The following is a 21918-nucleotide window of genomic DNA, read 5'->3' on the forward strand; positions in this document are numbered from 1 at the left end:
ACCAAGAAGATGGAAACTAAAGACAATTTTGAAGAGAAAACTATTGAACTTTTTAATTTAGTTTCATTCCAAAAATGGCATGAAGAAAAATAAAGATTCATATCCTTCTCAATAATCAATGAAAAATTATTTACTGGCATTACAGCAATCAGTCTCATGGTTTCTGAGTTGCATGTTTTCACAGGTGTGGTATAAAAACTGTCTCTTTTGTTCCTTAGTATCTGCTCTTCTGACGAAAAACACTGAGTTCATTGTGTTTTTTTGTCAGTTTCATAAGCCTGATAATCAGGTGACAGATTCATAAAAAGGAAGAGAAAGTGTACAAACAGTCAGCATGTTCTCTGTGGTTTGCAGTGATTATTATTGCAAATTCACTGTTGAATAAAAGCCACAACCATGTGAGCTTAGATAAAATGAAAGAAAAAATGAACTTTGTAACCATCTGCCTATTATCCAATACTAAAAAAAATGCAACAAAATGACCCAAACGTGAACTGAAAACTGCTGAATTTGTGGCTACATCAGTTTTGCACAATTCAAATTGTTGTTCTTTAAATTGCATTTGACGCTGTTTTAAAAAATGTATTTAATTTTAAAGCAAGGTGTGTCGTTTTTGACTGGACTGTTTTATTAATTTATTTTTAATGATTCTGTTGAACCATATTTCAAAAGCAACGTCTGATTTTCACTGGTTAATCTTCATTAATTTTGTATTATTATTATTATTATTATTATTATTATTATTATTATTATTATTATTATTATTATTATTATTATTATTATTATTATTATTATTACTTTCATTAATTTAAAGTTATTTCAGTAACCATTGTGAGTCATTAAAAGAGGAGTACCAACAATTTTGTTCTGGTGTGTAAATCGTGTTTGTTTTTTATTGCACAACGCTTTAAGACTCCAGTCAGGAAATCAAGCAGAGGCTGCAGTTTTGCATATTGATCAATTAGGTTTAAATTTAGTCTCACCTGACCAGAAGACTTTCTTCCACATGTTCACTGTCCCCTGCACAGTTTGTAAGTGACTTATCTGGCTTTCTTTATGTAGTGAATGACTAATGATGTCTTGGGATTCTGAGCTGTGAATTTCCATGTATCTAAAAGTATTGCTGGAATCAAATAGTTCTTGCACAATTTTTTTATTTAGTGGCTTTAAGGGAAAAGGGGTGAATGCAAACATACACCACACCTTTCATATTTTTATTTTGCAAAAGGAATATAAATATCCTTTAATTGCCACATCATGGCTAAATTCAAAAGTAAATACAAGCATGCATATTCAAACTAAGGTAAGAAATATAAAGACAGAAAACAATAATAAGAGAATTTACATCACAAGAAAAAGTGTTATTACAAAGACAATACTCCAATTAAAAGAAATGTGCAACTGAGAAGAGACATTTAAAAAAATTACAAAATGTGCATAAAAAAAACAACTGGGAAAAAATGCAAATAGAACAGTGAAGTAAATACATCAAACATTTTGGTACCGTGATTTCCCCCCTCTCTTTCACAGCTACATACTATTTTACGTTGCTTTAAAGTTGGGGGTTATTACAAAGTATAAACAAGTTGGAATACATTTGCAAAGATTTGTACGTTTATGAAGGTTTATGCTTGGCTTTCATAACCAGACAAAAAAAACTAGTGATGGTTGATTTTTGGGCGCCCACTAGTGGTTAAATCGAAGTTATTCAGATAGATTGAGAAAAGCCGACTTTGGTCAATTTTACATAGTTTCATTATCAAGATAAAGATTCAAATTATTGTTAAATGTCCATTAAATCAGTGAGGAAGATAACAACAATGAAGCGAACCTCATTTCATTTTAAAGCGGAAGGAGCGGGAAGCCAGTTAGTCAGCAGGATCACATGAGCTCCGTTCATGTGACCGATTCACGTGTTCACAGCAATAAATAAGACCAGACCAACCGTAAAACAACAGGCAGAGACTGGAGGGTCGAACTGGGCCGACCCGCAGAGTAAGGTGACACCAAAAACCCATCAATAGGCGACAGGTAGGTTGTTGTTGTTTTCTTACATTGAAGCTTCTAAGAAAATGGGTCGTTACGGAAATAAGTGGTTAGAAAAACCCCATTTCACAAAAATACTTGCTAAACTACACAGCTAACTTAGTTACGCTTCTTGTCTCAAATTAAAGTTAAAGCTCGAGTGAAAAGACACGATAAAGACAGCCTATGCTTTCTTTGGATTTATTTATTTTTGTCTTGATTTGCACGTTTTTAGCCGCAGTTCTTGCTAGCTGCTCTCTTCGAGGTAAACATGGAGCAGGTGGTGCAAATTAGTTCAAACATGGGCCCTGATATATACTGATGTAATGATATGGGTTTAAAAAACAACCAAAAACGACAGAAAAGTAGTGGCGAAAAACTGCATTCCCTTCACACACAAAGGAGTCCAGCAGCAATACGGTTATGAAATCTGACCCTGAAGTCAGTTAGAAAGGAAATGGAAAATGAAACCGTTTTTTATAAGAAGGCCCAGACAAAAAGGCTTATGTTGAATCTAAATGTTACAAAAGAGGATCAAAACACCCGAGAGACTTCAGCTAAATAACCATCAGTTTAAAATTAAAAACACTTACTGTAACAGGAAAAAATAACTTCAGAAGTTGGAAACAAGGAAATACTTGCTTGGTTGATTATACAACCCTCTGTTAAGTTTTATTGTCAGTGAGTTTCTAATCAGAGCCTGTGGTGTCTTTGTCAATCTCTGTCACCCCGTTTGCTCTCACAGAGAGGGAATGTTGTAAATTAACATTAATTTACTCCTCCTATTCCTCACCATAAAAGCTGGTACAGCCCTAAATGACCCAGTTAAAGGAGCCAGCTGAACTTTACTGTAAAAACAAGCTCGTACTAGACTTAGTTTATCCCCTTTCAACATGCCATGGTCTGTTTTTTATTTTTCAGTTTGGTTGTCTTACTGTGCTAAAATTAACACACACAAAAAAAATGTTTGACATGCATAAGCTTCTGACAACCTCACATAAGGTGAGGGCTGGACAATAAATCAGTATCAGTGTGCTCCGATGGACCTGTGACTAATATCAATAGATAGAACAACTGATCAAAAATTTATTGAACTCTGATCCAGAACCCCACAGCATTCTGGGGGATGTAGGCAAAGAAAAGGCTTTAGTTGCCCAACTTCTTACAGCCAGCTGAGAAAAGTTGAACCATCTACCTTAACTCAATCACTCTTTGGTTACCTAGCAACTCAATCACTCTTTGGTTACCTAGCAACAACCTTTAGAGTAACTGGCACAGCAGCAGTTTAAGGTTTGCCACTGTGTCTCATAACAGCTTAAAAATAAACAACTGCTCGGAGTAAAAACAGTGGATAAGAGGAAAGGTCACACCACTAGTTTGACAGTATTTGAGAAGATTAAAACATAGAACTAATCAATAACTATCTGTTAACTGCTATGCAATGCTTATCATGAAATGATTTGAAGCCCTACTCTCAACTGAGATCGGTTAGCTAGATTTTCCGTTGAGTCAGCATTTAACTGAAAACCCTGCTGTGTATTGAGGGCTTGAGAGACTCTGAGGTTATCACCAGCACTGGAAAGATTTCTGGAAAGGTCACCAGTCATTTCTGAGGCCTGATCTGCTGCTGACTCATGAAGTTATGATGTCATCCTAAACCTCTTAATGGAAAAAAGAAAAACGGTCTCAGCCCTCCAACCTTCTGAGTGGAGGTTGTTTGTGCATTGTCCAGTGACTCAGCAGCTTTTTCTCAGTAATGCTGTCTGGAGCTTTGAAAGCAAGCTATGAAGTTTTAATTGCTGTCAAGAAGTGAGAAATGCAGATGGATAGAGCTGGTGTTTCACTGGAAACTTGTTTTTAATTGATCCATTTCTTAAAATAAATCAGAAGATTCCTCATCAGGAGTCAAAGGCAAGCAAGTGCACCTGTATACAAAATGTATTATTTAAAACAAATGACTAAATAAGGTTTATGGTTATAGTATTCTTTGCTTATTAATATGCTGTCTGCTGTTTTTTATGATGACTAGCAGTTCTTCAAACACAAACTTAGTGCTTACACGGTTTTTAAAAGGGGAAACTTTTTTCCTGCTTCTGTTTTGGTGACTGTAACCCGTGATCATCCGTCATGTGATTCATTACTAATTTCTCAAGAACTTCTAGGTTTAAAACTTACAGGAAGGATTCATGCCCAAACAGGTGTTTGTGGTGAGAGAAAGAGACTTTCCAAAGGAACAAAGTGTTCAAAGACCAAAATAAAAGGAGTCTGCTTTTATTTTGCACCACAAAGCTCATCACTTACTATACTTTTGTTTTTTAGCTGGACTTCCTTTATCTTCTAGTTACCTTAATAAACAATACTTATGATCAATTTCTCAAAACATTTGTGTTTGTATATGAACAGTATCCACAGACTTGAGTTGGGATGGGCATTTATAGCACTGTTTATCATAGATATTTTTCTTGTAATATTAATTATCTCAATAAATTTCAGTTAATTATGATAAATCAAAAACTGACAGTATTATTGGAACTATTATTTGTACCATTTTCTCCACTGTTTGTTTTATGAGAGCATAAAAAAATATCAGGAAATGTGATTGAATGCAGATACCCTGTGCAGTTTGATGATGTTAATCACATTTCTTTAAGTAGGTGGTGTCCTCCAGGGCTTGTGACTGTTTTTTTTGGGGGGGGTTTATCACATTATTACCACAAAATATCATAATAAAATATCAAGTCCATATCATCCAGCCCTAGACTTGAATTTAACCCTCCAAGTGCTCTGGTTTGTATTTTCCATGTCTTGCATTAGGTTTCGATTATGTTTAGTGATGCGGTTTGTTAACATTGTAGGAGACTTGACTGAGAACTGTTGCTGCTTTATCCTTGTCCTTGTCTGTCAGGCGTGGAAATGTCTAATCTGCTGTAACATTTTGCTGGTCTAGCAGCTTTAGGAGTGTATCTAAGAGGGAAACATTGTGCATTCAGGTGCAACATTTTCATGGGAATTTCACAAAAAAATGCAAACACTTTAGTCATGGAGCAAAAAGCTTGAAAAATGTATTTTTTCCCCTCTTTAATTTTTTTTTCTTGTGTGTGTGTTGTGCAGAATGTTGTGTGTTACTCTCCTGGCTCTGGCTGCCAGCTTGTCTGTGAGCCTGGCCAAACCCCACATCCATCCTCTGTCCAATGAAATGATCAACTACATCAACAAGCTCAATACTACCTGGAAGGTGAGTTTATTCTCGTTTTTCCTCCAGAATCCTGTGAATGTTTTACTAATTCATATTTCCACTCTGCAGGCTGGCCACAACTTCCGTGATGTTGACTACAGCCATGTCAAAAACCTCTGCGGCACTCTGCTTAAGGGACCTAAGCTGCCTATCATGTAAGTCTAAATGTAATATTTCTAGATGCAATGCACTTAAAAAACCCTATTGAACTGTTTGCATTTTTTTTATGAGCCAAAACAAGCCAGTTCATTGGAAGTAAAATAATTTATGGCTTAAGAAAAAAATCTTCTTGGATACCCCCAAATAAAATCCAGTTAAACCAGTTGTGTTTAGTGGTACAGCTATGTGTAATCTATGTTTGAATACAAGAGACCAAATCTCAACCCGTTTTATTCTCAAAACACTGTTTATATCAAAACCGTCTTGTTGTGGGGATGCTTTTGTCCATCAGTGATGGGAACGCTGGTGAGTTTTTTAGATGAAAGAGGGGCCTGTTGTGCTAAATTCACATTTTTTACACTCCTATTTTGGTCTCGACTGCCTCTGAAAACAACCCAAGCATTTAGAAAAAGCACCAAGTTGTTTTTGGCAATAAATTAATGTTTTTGTTGTCTGGAAAAGGAGCCGTTTCAAAATTCAATTTAATTCAAAAATTAATTTCAATGTTTAGTCACATTCAACGGGCAGTCTGTCGTTGCCTAGCAATGACAGAGTCCCGTTCCCTAGCAACACATGGTGAGCTCCAGCATGTTTGGTCAGCTGGTTTTACTGCTGTATGCTCTGTGCAATGGCTGCTGGAAAAGAGAAGAGTTTTGTTGACTAACCAACCAGAATCCACTTGCCTCATTCCTGGAGGTTGTGCAGGAGGCTCTACGCCTGCTTTTCAAAGATGTACAGTTGTGTAATTACGCATCTGTTTGCAGCAATTTTCCCCAAGAGTGTAAACGTTGAACAGCAGCTGATTTGCATTTAAAGTGACGGGAGGCCCTAAAACAGGGGTGTCATTCTCCAGTCCTCAAGGGCTGGTATCCTGTAAACCTTTAGATGTGCCTCTGCTAATTAAGCCATTTGATTCCAGTGTTTTTATACCTGTGGCGCATCTAAAAACTGCAGGACGGTGAACCTCGAGGACTGGAGTTTGACACCTGTGTCCTAAAACATCTCAAGGAGTTCAAAACAGTCAGAACTGAGCAGACTAACATCTCATTATCTAAGAACAATTTTGTGCAAAAAATAAATCGAACATGTTTTTCGTAAACCTTATTTAACATTATTTTGTAACATAATATTTCACCTTCAAGCCTGAGGCTTGGGCTCACCTTGTAGAAGAACAAACAACCGTAGTAACAGTGGAGTACTTATAATAAAAGCATATTTAAATATTGAAACAGACCATTGAAGCTACGTTCAGTTCAGAGTCTGTGGTGAGACTTAAATTTAGGCTCAGATTCTCTCCATCCTGTCTGAAGGGGTTTGAGCCATTTTGCCAAAAATAGGTTAACATTTCTCAATATTAATGGTTCCAGTTCCTCAAAGTATGTTGCAGCTTCTGCTGATTTAAAAATGTGTAAAGTAAATGGGTTTTATGGGGTAACACTCACACCAGTCGTGTGTCTCTTCAGGGTTCAGTATGCAGGAGGCATGAAGCTGCCAGCAGAATTTGATTCCAGAGTGCAGTGGCCCAACTGTCCCACCCTGAGGGAGATCAGAGACCAGGGCTCCTGCGGATCCTGCTGGGTGAGGAAAACTCATCGCTAAATTATAAACACAACTTTCACATTTTTTCTTTTTTTTTTTTTTTTTTTTAAATAAAACTTTGAACGCTTTTATTTTAATAATTCTCATGCCATGTCGTTGTTCTGCCTGTAGGCGTTTGGTGCAGCAGAGGCTATCTCTGACCGTATCTGCATTCACTCCAACGGGAAGGTCAGTGTGGAGATCTCCACTCAGGATCTGCTCACCTGCTGCGACAACTGTGGAATGGGGTAGGTCCTTCAAAGCTTGTCTTCCTTTGGACATAATTCTGACTTTTATTAGCTTGATCAGTGACTAAACTCGTGATTAGGGTGATGCAAGATAATTGCATCATCCTGCATCACGTCTATAGTGCGTCTGCAGAGATGGTGATTAATTTATATTTTGTTTCTTATTTAAGATGTAATGGTGGCTATCCTCCAGAAGCTTGGGACTTCTGGACCACAGATGGACTGGTGACTGGAGGGCTCTATGACTCTCATATTGGTAAGTTCATTTGCACAAATATTTTTATTAAAAGTAAAGATGAGGATATAAGAATATCCTCATCTCAAATTACTATGATTTTGAACAGCTATATGCAAACTGTTGTGTTTTTGGCTGAGGATGGCATAAATGCATCAAAGTCCAGTGTTTTTATTTTAAATATATATATTTTGAATTGGTGTCAGTGGTACAGAAATTCCATCTTGAAGGGGAAAGAAAGAACTTCCTCAAAAATACATGGTCTAGTCAAATTTTATTCAGTTTGTGTCGACACAAAGATTTACCAAAAAAATACCGAAGGATGCAGGTGATTTACACTTTCTTAACAAAATATTCTTCTAAAAAGTATTTATTTTTTATATTTTAAAGTTTTAAAAATAATAGCAGATTCTTTGTTTCTGCTTATTTTTGAAGGAATTTAAGTTTCAGAATTTATAAACAGGCTTTCACCTTTTCACAAGGTATGCATAGGACTATTTTATACCCTGCATTGTTTTTCCAACTAAATTATGCTTTGGTGTGCAATCGGTATCTAATATTTGTCTAATTAAAATCTCCATACAGTGTTTCTCAGCTTTCAGTTTAGGGATGCTAAAATGATTGATTAGTCTGTGGTAAGACTTGAGTCGTCGTGTTTCTTGCAGGTTGCAGACCGTACACCATCGAACCCTGTGAGCACCACACCAACGGCAGCAGACCTCCCTGCACTGGGGAGGGCGGCGACACGCCAGAGTGTGTTAGAGAGTGTGAGGCTGGATACACACCAAGCTATGAAAAGGACAAACACTATGGTAAGAATGAAGCAGAGCAGTTCAGACGAGCGCAACTGAGCTTTATGTTTACATACTTGCTGCTGATTGTTTAGCAAAAATCTAAATAAAATCATAGTCTTGTAGAAATAACAAAATCAGTCATTTAAGACGCATTTAATGACGATAAAATGTGAAGATTTAATTCTGCTGCTGTTTGAGGGAAGTATTTAAAGGGAACATATTATGCAAAATTCACTTTTTAGGTGTTTTTTTAAAATATATTTATATTTATTATTTTTGTCTTGACTGTTTCTAAAAACAACCAATGTGCTTAAAACACTCGGCTGTTTTCTGTTTTGACAAACGTTAATGTTCTTTGACGTCTAGAAAATGCATCTTTCAAAAACCTCCCAGCTGTTAAGTCAGATTTGACAGGCAGCTACCTGGCAACCCGAGCTCAGCCCCGTTACCTAGCAACCGAAGCTGAGCTCCTGCATGTTTGGTCAGTTCTTATTACTGCTGTATGAGTTGTATAATGGCTGCTGGAAAAGACAAGTGTTTTGTTGTTGACTTGCCATCCAGAAACCACTTGATGCATTCTTGTTGGTTAAACAGGAGGCTCCACTTCCGCTTTTCAAAGATGTACAGTAGTATAATTGTCCATCAGTTTGCAACCATTTTCACATGTGAGTGGCCAGCAGCAGCTTATTCAGATTTAAAGAGACAGGAGCCCCTAAAAGAGCTCATTTTGAAAGCAATCAAAGTAGGCAGAACTAACTTCAATGAAATCTGATTATCTAAGAATTTGTGCAAAAAATGTAATGTGTTATGTAGCCCATAGATCTTTTCTAACCTGTTCAAGGAAGCATAATATGTGACCTTTAAGAATCATCACTATGGGACACATACAGGATTTTAACCTGAAGTTTGTTGCAGGTAAAACAGCTTACAATGTAGCACCAGAAGAAGATCAGATCAAAGCAGAGATTTACAAGAATGGCCCTGTAGAGGGAGCGTTTGAGGTCTACGCAGATTTCCCTTCCTACAAGTCTGGTAAGAAGAGCTGCATAAAATCCTCCTACAAATATAATCTCAGCAGACCACAGATGGGTGAAATGATAACTGCTCCTGATATGCTTGCCGTATTTCTTCTGTTCTCATCAGGTGTGTATCAGCACGTGTCAGGAATTAAATTGGGAGGCCATGCCATTAAGATCCTGGGCTGGGGAGAGGAAAATGGTGTTCCTTACTGGCTCTGTGCAAACTCCTGGAACACTGACTGGGGTGATAATGGTGAGCAGGAAGTGACTTGCATTAACTAAATGGTACTAGGCTCCAGTGTTGGCACATTTTGATAATGCGTCAAACTGAAAACACACCAAACCTGATCTGGACACCAGTTTTATAGATCTAGTTTTATAGATATAAGCATGCTTACAGATGTGTATCTATTCTAATTAACCCTCATGTCACCCACACAAAGCTGTGACCTATGTATGCTTTCACTCAGTCAAGAGCCTCCTTTACTTTCTTGTTTTATACTGAACATTAAATATACTAAGTTCACTTTATCGCTTTAATTTTCAGGATACTTTAAAATCCTCCGTGGATCAGATCACTGTGGCATTGAGTCTGAGATCGTGGCTGGAATTCCCAAGTAAATCCCAAGGTAAGCTCAGTAATGACTGACTATTTAAAAAGAAATTAAATATGACTTCATGAAGTTTGTTTCTACTTCCAGGTTCTATGCTGCGTCACCGCCAGAGGGCGCCACACTCCACTGTCATTGGATAAAGTATACTTCTGCACAGCATGGCATTTGAGGAGGGGAATTCAAACTCCTCTAGTTATTAAGTGAATTTTCAGATTGGAGACAAACTGTTGTTGCACACAATTTAAAAATGTTTTCCATGTTGGTCTGTTTTAGGACGCTCCCATATTTTACTTCATTTTTTTTCTCTTTCTTTTAATTGCTTGGAAAGAAGATCTCGTTATAAAGATGAAACAATTCCTGTGTTGCAACGATGAAAATTGAGGACCATTTTCAGATCCACGCAGCATCAAACTGAATGGAGTTTTTAAAAACACTCCAGTGAGCAGAGATGTTTCTCAGAACATATTTCATCATGCAATATGATGCTTTTCTTTTTTTTAAATGACAAATTATACTCTGTACTACCGAATGTCATAATGTACTGCCTGTAATGGGAGCTTGTTATTTTTAAAGTAGATTACAATGAGGTGGAGTGAGATTTTTACTGCCAATATGATCAGATGCTGGGAATTGTACATTTGAATTTATTAAATGAATCTTTGGTTGCCAGTATTGTGGTTCTTGTCTTGTATTTCTATATATATTTTAGACACATTTTTAAACCCTTTCAAGACTGTTTATTAGAAAGAAATTGACTCTTTAGATATGCGTATGTCTTTCACTTAATCAACAAGAACATTTAAAGTGATATGCATTAAAACAATGGATTTTATTAAAGCTTTGAGTTGTTTGAAACCGAGATCATGTGTACAAATTGGCACCAAAATTGATTTGATGTCCAAAGAGGTAGAAACTATGCCTGTACTTTAAGGAAAATATCCCTGAATTTTTTTAAATATATATATGTTTATTCTATCTGGTTGATCTCCAAATGTTACAGCAGGCTCTGTAGTTAGAAGGTAACATTAAAACGCCAAAGACTGTACAAACAAGAAGTTTCACTTTAATACTGTAGGTTTATTTCCATGTTTGGTGCCTATTTGGCTAAAACGTGTTTGTTCATCAAGTGAAGCTCAGTGGGTCAAGTATTCAGAAATGTTACAGAAGAAAAAAAAAACACTTAAAAAAAAAGTTATTAAAATAAATATATTACTACCCATATAAAAAATTTTACAATATTCGGTAAATGTAAATTTTTAGGTATAGTATGTACAATGAGAACATACACTTCTAAATTTGTTTTAAAAATGTATTTATTTATTGCCATGACTTTTGTCTCTTGTTTGGTAAACATGAAGATAAATTGGCCGATTAAAATAAGCCTTTATCGTTTTGTTCACCATAATCAGTCAGTTTTACTACCAGGACGGCGGTGTTGCCTAAATAAAATGTAAACGAGTGTACGAAGTGACGCTAGAAATGAAATCATTCTAAAAGTTAATACAAAAGTATTTTTCGATTTTCATAATCTTACACCCGGAAGCTTGTGCTAATCTCCGCATAGCGAAGCCACGCCCGGGACACTCCCAGTATCAAAACAAACGCACAAGCGACAGTGGGCTGTCTGCTCTTCCGAAGGGCGGGGTGTGTTTGTTCAGTCAGCCAGCCAGAGCCGCCGCAGGCAACAGGAGCGGGCGATGATGGAGGGGGGAAGCAGGCTTCCGTTGATGAAGTATGGATCTGTTCTGTCCCTTTTCGTGGTTCTTTTAGCCATCTGGTTCCGTTCACCGCAGAACACGGTGCTTGACGACCGGCTGGACACGGTGCTTTCGTCTCTGCTCCGGGCTGAGAGGAAAGTCGAGGTTAATGACGCCAGACCCAGAGTGGCAGTTGGTAGGTACAGAGAGCTAGCGACACTAGCTCGACTGCTGGGGGTTGACGTGGATACCGGTCATTAATTAACGCTCAGTTTTAAACATATAAAATACCTGACGTTAAAGTCAGTTTGTTTGAAATTACTGACACAAATTTATTTTCAGTTTCTGTTAAACCCCAAACAGGAAATTGAGTTAAAGTACTAGTAATTATTATTAAGTATTATTGTAATCTGTCTAAAATGTACTCTGGTTATGCGATATTTATTTATTATTAAAATATAAATCTAACGAGAATTCTTGAAGTTTTGACCAGTGAAATACTGACGATGTGCTAAAGTTAGATGTTGAAGATTACTATATTGTGGTGGAGTGTAGTTTGACATGCAGTGCCTTATAAAAACTATTCACACCCTCGAACATTTTCTTTTTTTAAAAAATTGAATGGTGAAAGTGTAGTATAAATGTACCTCTTATGCAAAACGGCTTCAAGTGTAAAGACTGAAGTTTTTGCTTACTGTTCTTAAAAGAATAGCTCAAGCAGAATTAGATAATATCAATTGGATTGAGGTTTGGACTTTAACTGGGCCATTCTGATCCATTAATATGCTTTGATTTAATCCATATACCATAAGAAACAGATTTATGGTATCCATAACAGATGGTTGTGATGTTGACAGATAACCTGAGCAGTTCATCTTCTACAGCTCCTCCAGTTACCATGAGCCGCTTGGCTGCTTCTCAGATTAATGCTATAAAACCATTTTTAAGTTCATGCCACTTTAGAAATATGCTTTGCATTGATCTTTTACAGAAAACCTCAATGAAATTCATATAAACGTGTGGTTTCAGCATGACAAAATGCAAAAAAAAAATAAAATAAAACCTCAGTGGTTGTGAATGTATTCTCCAAGGCTCTGTGATAGTGAAGGACATGCGATGGAGAAGACAGATGATCACAAATGTTCAGTCACCAGATCCCAAACTGGATCAGCAGCTGGGACAGTCTGTTCTGAAGAGAGACCCCCCCTCCTCAAACCACATGGACAGAAACTGTCTGTGGCTGTCATCAAGCCTCGTGTCTTTACGTCAATATTGCCCTTTATTTACACTTATTTATTCATTTTAGTTTGAACGTGATAGAAGTTTAAAATCACACGCATGAACAAGGAATGCCAAGGACACATATTTTTGTACTACAGTAATCTTAACATCCTCAGAAAGGAGTAGGAAGTAATAGGAAGTACTTCATAACCCCATTGTTAAATAAAAAATAATAAAATAAACATAGACTTATTCATTTTCCATTTTATGTGGGTTTACATGTCTAAATATATACATCCATACCCACATGCTCATATGCATTAGCCTCAATTTACATACATTAGTGCTGTCCCTCACCCATATTTCTATACCTTCTGAAAATGACCTTCTTATATTTCCTTTCACATTGTATTAAATTTTGAATTTGTTTTAAATCCTCACTTAACTTGAGGCGTTAAATGGGGTAAAATTCATGGGGTTATTTTACCCCATTAATTGAAGTACAAAAGCTCTTTCTAGTTTTGTGTATTTTATGAAAACTTTATAATTCACATGCACTTAAAACACATAAATCGTTGAAAAAGTTACTTTCGAAAGAAGAAACGGGACTTTTAGCACGTTAGTTTGAAACTTAGTTTTGTTTCCTGTAAATATGTTGAAAAATGTCAGCCTGGATGTTGTGGCCTAATCCCAAAAATCCAGTTTTTTAGACTTTGATTATACTCACTTTATAATCTATCAGATTAACCTTTACCCTGTTTGACAGCAGACTCAGCCGGTTATCATTTCACTCTGACTTTAGGTGACACGTATTGCTTCCTAATCTCATGGAGTGTAAACTAATTTCAATTTATTAAAAGGTTAATCAAAAAGATAGACAATACATCAGGCCTACACTGTATTCATGTTAAAGGGCTGAACTTTTCACATTTGGATGTTGGAAGAAGTTTATTTTTTGCTGCAGATGTCATTTGCTACAAGAGACCAAATGTACACTAACATAATTTTATGGTTTTGCATTTTGTGCAATAAAATGTTAAGTTTCTCACTTCAAAAAGGATTTGAATTAATAATTAGCATTTTTTATGCATTTCTAAGATTGTGTAAAAAGGCTTAAATGAAAACTATGCAGAATATTCCTATTTGTTTTATATATCCGATTAATCGTCAAAATAATTGATTAATCAGTAACTAAAATAATCTTACAGTATATAAAGGGCACCAATATAAATTAGTTACTGTGATTTTTTTTTTTTTTTTTTTTTTGAATGTTAGTAGAAAACTTAGTTGTGACGAAGCAGAATGACTTTAGAATTGATATTTGAATCTAATTGAAATCTGACATTTAGATGTTTAATCAGTCTGTTTAATCAGTCTGTTCAACGTTTCAGATCATTTGCCCTCCACTGTGGCAGGTTGTAATCATCTGACCACTGAAATCCGTTTGCATTAAGGCCTTCCTTTCAGTAGGAAACTAAAATCCAACCCACAACGTTTGGGTCGTAAGACGACTAACTACCCTTCCCACTGATTTACTGTCGTTCGTGCCGCAGCTTTTCTGTAAAACCTACAATTTGCACGACTTTGCAAGTTCTAGTTCTTCTTCTCCTCAGTGTTTTTCTCTTCTTCTCTTTTGGCCTCAGATATGGACCTGTGTGGCTGCTGCAGGGAGAAACGTTGGTGTGTAATTGCATTTCTTCTTCTCCTCCCTCCTCAGGTTTTGGTGGCTGCGTCGACCTTATAGTAGACGGCGTGTCGTTCCTGAATAAGATAGGCCTCTCTCACACCGGCCAGCCATTGCATTATGACTATCTGGAAAATGCTGAACAACTGGCTCAGAGCTTTGCCTACTTCTTTGCACCAGGAGCTGCTGCAGAGTAAGTAATGTTGGATGGAGAGCAGCATGTTTACAGTAAAGGTTGTGAGCTTTTAGCAGTATATGAGGAGAAAGGCTTAACGTCAGAACGACTGAAATAATCGTCAGCTGAATTAGTAATTGATTAATCGTTAACTGGAGTATACAGGCTCCAAATAAATACCAATTTGCTGAAAGAACAAGACTAAGAGCAGTAATTAATCCAAAACGTTCAAACCAGAACTAATAAAGTGACAGGTTTAGCTTCACCTGGTTCAAATTATGTAGAAAAAACAAAACAAAAAAACCTATTTAAGCACCTTTTGCCTTCCAGTCATTAATTGGTTAATCAAAAGAAAAATATATATTAATCACCAGGTTAGCTCTACAAGTTGAGCAGAAAGAGCTGAACTTTTCACATGTTGATATTAGACGTATTTTTAGCTGCATTATTTGTTACAAATGATCACTAAAAGAATTCTGTTATTACGCTTTGGGGAAGAAAATGTTTATTTCCTTATACAGAATGAATTTGAATAATTTGTTTATTTGCATCTTTTAATGCATTCACAATATTGTATTAAAAAGGCTTAAATAAAAAATTTACGCAATTTTTATTTGCATAATCAATAACTAAAATAATAATTAGTTACAACACTAAAAGTCAGGGATGTTGCATCCCTGCAGTGTATTATAAGCCTGACGGGCCACCAGGCCAAGCATTGCTTATTTAGTTAAGTCTTTTTGAAATGTTTGCATTTTTTAAGACTTTATAGTTGGTGTTCAGGTGTTGACCTTCCAAACCTTCAATAACATATAATTATCAAGTGATATCTTAAAATTTTCTGTCAACTTTAAACAATTTTTAACTCAAACACACAACGGGCTGCTGGATGAACGACTGTCCTTGCGCTACAAGCACCAGACTTAGCAAGTTTTCTGGGGGAAACTTTGCTCCTGTAATATAAAACAACCAAAAAATAATAATGTTACAAACTCTTTTAAGTCTTTATGGTCTAGTATTGTCTGTCTACTGTCTTTTCCTGCTCCTGCAGGCGTTTTATGATCAATGAAACCTTCTTCAATGAGCTGGTGGACGGCGCCCGTGACTTACCTGGAAACAGGTGGTCTATAGGTGGCAATGCTCCTGTGATGGCTGGTCGCATGGCAACAGAGGGATGTGACGTGTTGCTAGGGGGAAGTTTCAGCACCGATTTCACTGAAGTTTTGTCCCAGCACATTACAGGTAATCTAGATTAAACATGACCTCTCTTTTATGCTTAATTGTCTTTTAACTCCATGTTTGTTTTTCTTGCCAGTGGCTGGTAAAGTGATAGAAGAGCCAGACATACATCTGATCCTCGAATATTCATCTGGTGCCAGCTGGGGGACGTACACCTCACGTAGAGCAAACAGGTATATTTAACTTTTTAAACTAAAACTAAAGAAGTCTTTAGCATCTTTATATTGCCGGTTATCTCAGTTAACTTTGCTCACTGTCTTCATGGCCTCATGTCAGCTCCAGGTCAGTTTACTCACTCAAAAATGCAACGACCAAAAGACTCCTCACCAAATTACCGGTACCAAAACTGGAAAAGCAAGACGTACCACAGAACTGCAATGATAACGTAAAGCTGTTGTCCCTAATATGTGCCTAAATAGTTCCCCACAACCTTTAGCTTTATGTTTAAACACCTCAGTGAAACTGAAAATATTAAAAGACGACTTCTCTCAATAACAACTTGCGCGCTAAAGAGAGTTGTTAGCAACAATTGCAAAGTGTTGGAAATTAAGAAAAATATGTCTGGTTGATTTTCTGGTGCATCTCTAACCGTTTAATTTTCTCTGTCTTTCATGTGCAGGTTTGAATTGAGATGCATGCTATAATTATAAATCTGTTGGTAAACACCAGGTTTTCTGCTATGAATAGCAGAGATTTTGACACTTATATTTTATTGTTATTAAATCCATTTTGTTGCATCTTTGTGTTTTAAGTTGACCACAAACTATTAAGGTCAAACTGGATTGTTTTTAAATGTGCTTTGTAAGAAAACGTTGCATGTTTTGTTTGTAGATATATCATTCACAGTGATGCTCATAACCCCTACTTGGACTCTTTGGAAGAGTTTGCTAAGAAACTGGAAGACTTCAAACCTGATCTTATTGTGGTGGGAGGGCTTCAGATGATGGACAACTTCCCCTTTAATTCAGGTAGGAAAACACGACTTAGTTTGATGATAGCTGTTCAGATAATCAACTGATTTTATTTACTAAGAATACCTGATTCAGATTTGTTTTTGTCAAATTTGGGTTTCAAGTTAGAGTAGTAGAGTTACTGGGGAAAGAGTCCACAGCACTGAACCCCAATGAAAACCTCCTGGTTGTTCCACCAAATGCTGGTTTCTGACTCTTCCTGAGTTAAAACATCAGTTTTGTTGTTTCTAAATTAACATGAACTTCTTTTCTTTGCTTTATTTGAGGTCTGAAAGCTCTGCATCTTTTTCGGTATTTTGACCATTTCTCTTTTTCTGCAAATAAAAACTAAATTTTTGCTTTGAATTTCAGAGACATGTTGTCAGTAGTTCATAAAATAGAAGAACAATGTTCATTTCACTCAAACATAAACCTATAAATTGTCAAATCAGAGAAGTGATCATTTTAAGTGGACTCTTTAATTTTTTACAGAGCAGTATTTGTCATGACAGCTGAAAAAGCTGAAGTTCAAATAGCGAGAAGAACAGGTTAAACTTTCCTCTCTGAACTGAACGATTTGTACAACAAAACTAGACCCATGTCCAGTTTGACCTTTTGACTGCGTTCATTTTCTTTCGGTTCATAACTTAAAACAAATTCACATCACAATGTTTTGCTTCCTTCCTTCCTTCACCTCCACTCCTTGTTGCCTGAAGTGCCTTTGGGTCCTCCATGCTGTTTTTGTTCCTGTTATCCTTCCAGGTGAGCGAGAGGCGGTCCTGTCCCGGCTGGCGGACCTGCTGACCTCCTCGTCGCCTCAGATCGGCATCCATTTTGAGATGGCAAGTTTTGTGGACGAGAATATAGTAGACGACCTTCTTCACCATGTCATCCCTCATGTATGTACGACTGAGTATTTAAATGAATGTGTCCATGTTGGCATTTTCAAATACATTATCCAAACATGGAAATCAGAAAGGCCGGTGTGTAGAAAACACTGAGGTGGACGTTAGATTTGTTTATTTAAATGTCCTGATTTAAATCTGCAAGCAAAATAGTCTGAGTACTTTTCTCAAATGCAGACTGGAAAGAACGACATGGAATGTGAAAATATGAACTTTTACAACAAACATTTAATGCTTTTTTATTATTTTTATCCAACAATAACCAGATAAAAAATTACCATAGCATTAAATTTTAAATGTAATTTTGGTACAGCAAGTTATTTTTTAGAAAGGTCAAAGGTTTTGTGGCCATTTTTTGATTTTTATAAAGCTCTGACGTCATGATACAGATTTTAGAAATTTCCTGTTTTTGTCTTGTTTTTTTTTTTAAAAAAATAACAACAAATCCATATTTTATTCTCTATGAGCTGAAAATTTTACCATCACAAAAAGTTTTTTTGTTTTTTTTATTAAGCAAACATTAAAGGGCAGTATTATGTATTTTCTAGGTACTTTGTAACATTTTATTAAACAATCAAGTAACTATGTTACCTTCTGGTATAAAAAAGCTGCTTGTACCAAAAACAAGCTAAAAGAAGTTTGACTCTTCCTCATTTCAACAGTGCTTCTCCATCTGTTGGTGCCGTTTCTCATGTCGTTCTGAGGAGCGTTGTAGTTTTATGATCATTCATATTTATAGTAGGAGCAGAGACGACATGAGACGATACACTCATAGTTACACAGCTCTGCAGGTAATCAGGATTTCACTATTGCAAAAAAACATGACAGAGTTAACGTTTCAAACAGTAGCTGGCGTCCTTCATTAACATTCTACATTCTCTTTTTTGTTTTTAACCCAAACAAAAATCAGCTACAGTTTATAAACATTTTCAATGAAGAAAATTGGACTCTGAAATGGGGGCTGCACAGTGGCGGAGTTGGTAGAGCTGTTGCCTTGCAGCAAGAAGGTCCTGGGTTCGATCTTTCTACATGGAGTTTGCATGTTCTCCCTGTGCATGGTGGGTTCTCTCCGGGTTCTCTGGCTTCCTCCCACAGTCCAAAAACATGACTGTCAGGTTAATTGGTCTCTCTAAATTCTCCCTAGGTGTGTGTGTGTGTGAGTGTGTTGTTTGTCTTGTATGTCTTTGTGTTGCCCTGCGACAGACTGGCGACCTGTCCAGGGTGTACCCCGCCTCTCGCCCGGGACGCAGCTGGAGATAGACACCAGCAACCCTCCCAACCCCATTTAGGGAAGAAGGGTGTAAAGAAAATGGATGGATGGATTGACTCTGAAATAGAAAAAAAGTTTTAACTGTTTTCAGTTTTTACATTCATGTTGAAATGGAGCTTTCTGTTTAATTGTTTCCACTTCCACACCAAAGTGTTCTCACTAGTTATCTCACTCGTTCTCTAGTGAGATATCGGATCAGTTCAGATCAGGTTTTTTGTTTCTAAGCAACTGATCAGTAATCCCCTTTAAGCATTGATCTCAATTCTTCTTTTCCAGGCAGACTCTTTAGGCATGAATGAACAAGAACTCCCCAATCTTCTCAGCCTACTCAAAGGCTCCAACATCACGGTGCTGTCGGACCCAAACCCTCGCGTAGCGACCGTCCTCGACCAGATGAGGGAGGTTTACCGCATCCTCAACCAGCGCTACCAGGCTGCTAGCTCAGGCGACGCCACCAGCGGCGGTAAATTGAAGGGTAAGCCTCTGACTCGCCTCCATGTCCACACTCTGGCCTTCCAGGCCATGATTGTGACTCGTGGCTCTCAGTGGAAGAACACCATGTCCGCCACAGCCAAGGCCTCGCTCACGGCCAACCGTCACGTCTGCGGCTCAAACGACATCGACCTGAGCAAAGCCAGGCTCATTATGGACGACTCGTTCTCCGTCAGCCACCGCGAGGGCAGCCAGCGCATCCCGCTGCTGGAGAGCCGGCCGGTCAGCTGCTGGGATGAGGACGACTACCAGATCTGCGTGGCGCCGGTGCTGGTGTGCACCGACGTTTATCAGACTGCGGGTGGAGGGGACAACGTCTCTGCTGCCGGTTTGGTTCTGCAGATTTAAAGAGGGACACCAGATCGTCCTCTTTACCCTCGAGTCTCGGTGTGTTGCACCCGATCCTTCAGGAACTGACATGGCTGCACGGCTAACGCTATCATTAAATCTGCAGCTCTGGGCCCAAACTGAAAATAAGAAAGTCATTGTTATTACTTCAGAGTCGGATCATGCATATTTCTGTAGTTGACTCTGTTCTCACTTCCAAAAGACATGCAATAGAAAATCATTAAATGTTACCTTGTAGTTTTCGTTCTAATCCAACTTTAGTTTCAGGACAGTCTCATCGACTCACTGTCACTGAAACTTAGTAGCTACAATTTTTGCATTTAGATAATTTTTAACAATAAAACATTTCTAAAAGACCCAGCTGATCTTTTCATCATCATCCGACTCTGGTGATTTTAATGATTTGTCCTTTCATTTCTCTGAGGCCTTAAAACACTTGACACTTGTTCTGGATGAGACAAAGAGATTTAGATGTGATCAGATGTTTTTGTTGCACCACTCAGCTTAAGTTATGATTTTTGACCAAGACTTGCACATGCATCTTTTGTAGGATCAGTTGTACTTGTATTTCTACCTTGAGCGCAGCTATGCAGTTAGGAATCTGAAATAATTAAATCTTCTGTTTCTTTGCAGGATGTGAATTACAAATGCCTCACTTGCCTTTTAGCAAATAATTTATTCTGTAGAACTGGTGAGTTTTGAGTGAAAACCTGCTGGATTCAAACTGTTGATTCCTCTTCTCTCTGCTTCCTCAGTCTCTGACGTAAAACGCTCCCGTTTCTCCCTGCATATGTGAAAATCGTGGTTTTGGTATGTTTGTGTTTGGACTGTAATTTCTCTGTAGTTCAGTTGCAGTGAAATGATGCAAAAATAATTGTGGTGGCGTTTGGTTTCTGGATGTAATGACATGTCTCTGCCGCTCCACGCTCTTTTAGTTTTACCCCTCCATCAATTTCTTTATGGACCAAATCTCTCTTCACAGTTCTGGATTAAGCAGCTCATCATAGTTATGTTTGAGGTTTAATGGGACATTATAATATGTATAAATGACACCTGTGGACAGTTCATAAAATATATATTTATGTGTTTAGTTTCCATCTGGCAGTGGATGTTCTCAACTTCTAATTGACTGTAATTGACATGAAGCCAACTCGACTATTTTATCACTATGTAGAAATCAAACATTCCAGCTGCTGCTGTTTGTTCTCTTCTCTCAGATTGAAATGTGTTTCATCCTTACGTCTTAACATAGGGATGAAACACTGGAAATAATCCACTTTCTTTTCTTGGTTAAAAATTACTTCTTTTTTTTTTTTTTTTTTTGCAAAAACCACTTTATATGTGCAACAGATGATTTTAGTTACATAGCATGAGGTCAGAAATTCAGGAAAGTGTGGAAATCTCTTTAAATCTTGTGTATTTGTTTTGCTTGTAACTGGTGAATCAGAGGGTAAATGAGCCTTATTCTGTTTTTACTGTTGGTGTTTGATAAAATCAGGATTTTTTTACAGCCTGTTTCTGTGGATTTGTGTTTGAAGTTTATGAATTTGTCTTAAACTGTAATTTAAACGCTAACTTGGCAGCATGCTCAGTGATAGAACCGTTTGTTTGTCTCGGCACTTATCTACGCGTTGGATAAGTGGGATCATTCATGTGTGTTCTGCAGCTGTGAAACTGTTTCATGCATGTCGAGTCATTGCAGAGTCATCTCTGATAAAATGCTGATCAGCAATCATTGCTTTGTTTTATTAATTATTTATGACACTTCACAGCTTCTTGATCATAGAGCAGCAGTGACATTTTTTATCTTCTCATCCTCATGTAGCTAAATCATTTCATGCTGACTTTAACGTTTTCACCATCGACTTGCATTGCCAACTCACGTCACCTTTAACCTTTGGATTAATGATAGTCCAGTACAAGATTCTAACCGTATAATCATCTTGACCTCGGTCTCACTGTATTTACTCAACATTTTAAATGTAAATCCACAATCTAATTACTTTGAAACAGTCAGATGTTAATTTGTT

At 37.3% G+C, this 21918-nt stretch overlaps 2 protein-coding genes across 3 annotated transcripts; both read left to right on the forward strand.

The window, feature by feature from the left end:
* Positions 1-1849: 1849 nt before the first annotated feature.
* Positions 1850-10577, forward strand: ctsba (cathepsin Ba). Of its 2 annotated transcripts, XM_044140428.1 has the most exons (11): positions 1850-2031; positions 5137-5260; positions 5330-5415; positions 6883-6997; positions 7130-7245; positions 7416-7501; positions 8146-8292; positions 9190-9306; positions 9418-9546; positions 9841-9922; positions 9995-10577. In XM_044140428.1, the coding sequence occupies exons 2-10, from the start codon at positions 5138-5140 to the stop codon at positions 9912-9914; spliced, it is 993 nt and encodes a 330-aa protein (XP_043996363.1). In that variant the 5' UTR covers positions 1850-2031; position 5137; the 3' UTR covers positions 9915-9922; positions 9995-10577. The 2 variants fall into 2 exon arrangements, with proteins under 2 accessions (XP_043996363.1, XP_043996371.1); XM_044140436.1 differs by having other exon boundaries at positions 1852-2031; positions 9418-9578; positions 9841-10008.
* Positions 10578-11529: 952 nt separating this feature from the next.
* On the forward strand, positions 11530-21405 carry adpgk2 (ADP-dependent glucokinase 2). The gene is made up of 7 exons (XM_044140460.1): positions 11530-11800; positions 14543-14702; positions 15736-15926; positions 16000-16096; positions 16755-16891; positions 17636-17772; positions 19325-21405. Exons 1-7 carry the CDS (start codon positions 11605-11607, stop codon positions 19886-19888), a joined length of 1482 nt encoding a protein of 493 aa, XP_043996395.1. The 5' UTR covers positions 11530-11604; the 3' UTR covers positions 19889-21405.
* The last annotated feature ends 513 nt before the right edge of the window (positions 21406-21918 follow it).

This window comes from Gambusia affinis, linkage group LG02, assembly GCF_019740435.1.
Source record: "Gambusia affinis linkage group LG02, SWU_Gaff_1.0, whole genome shotgun sequence".
Classification (NCBI taxonomy): Eukaryota; Metazoa; Chordata; class Actinopteri; order Cyprinodontiformes; family Poeciliidae; genus Gambusia; species Gambusia affinis.

Excerpts from the sequence above, each read along its gene's own strand:
- ctsba (XM_044140428.1), top strand. The coding sequence starts at position 5,138 with ATGTTGTGTGTTACTCTCCTGGCTCTGGCTGCCAGCTTGTCTGTGAGC. Across the intron at positions 5,416-6,882 it reads GGACCTAAGCTGCCTATCAT|GGTTCAGTATGCAGGAGGCA; the intron begins GTAAGTCTAAAT and ends GTGTCTCTTCAG. Across the intron at positions 9,547-9,840 it reads CACTGACTGGGGTGATAATG|GATACTTTAAAATCCTCCGT; the intron begins GTGAGCAGGAAG and ends TTTAATTTTCAG.
- adpgk2 (XM_044140460.1), top strand. The coding sequence starts at position 11,605 with ATGATGGAGGGGGGAAGCAGGCTTCCGTTGATGAAGTATGGATCTGTT. Across the intron at positions 15,927-15,999 it reads TTTGTCCCAGCACATTACAG|TGGCTGGTAAAGTGATAGAA; the intron begins GTAATCTAGATT and ends TTTTCTTGCCAG. Across the intron at positions 16,097-16,754 it reads ACCTCACGTAGAGCAAACAG|ATATATCATTCACAGTGATG; the intron begins GTATATTTAACT and ends TTTTGTTTGTAG.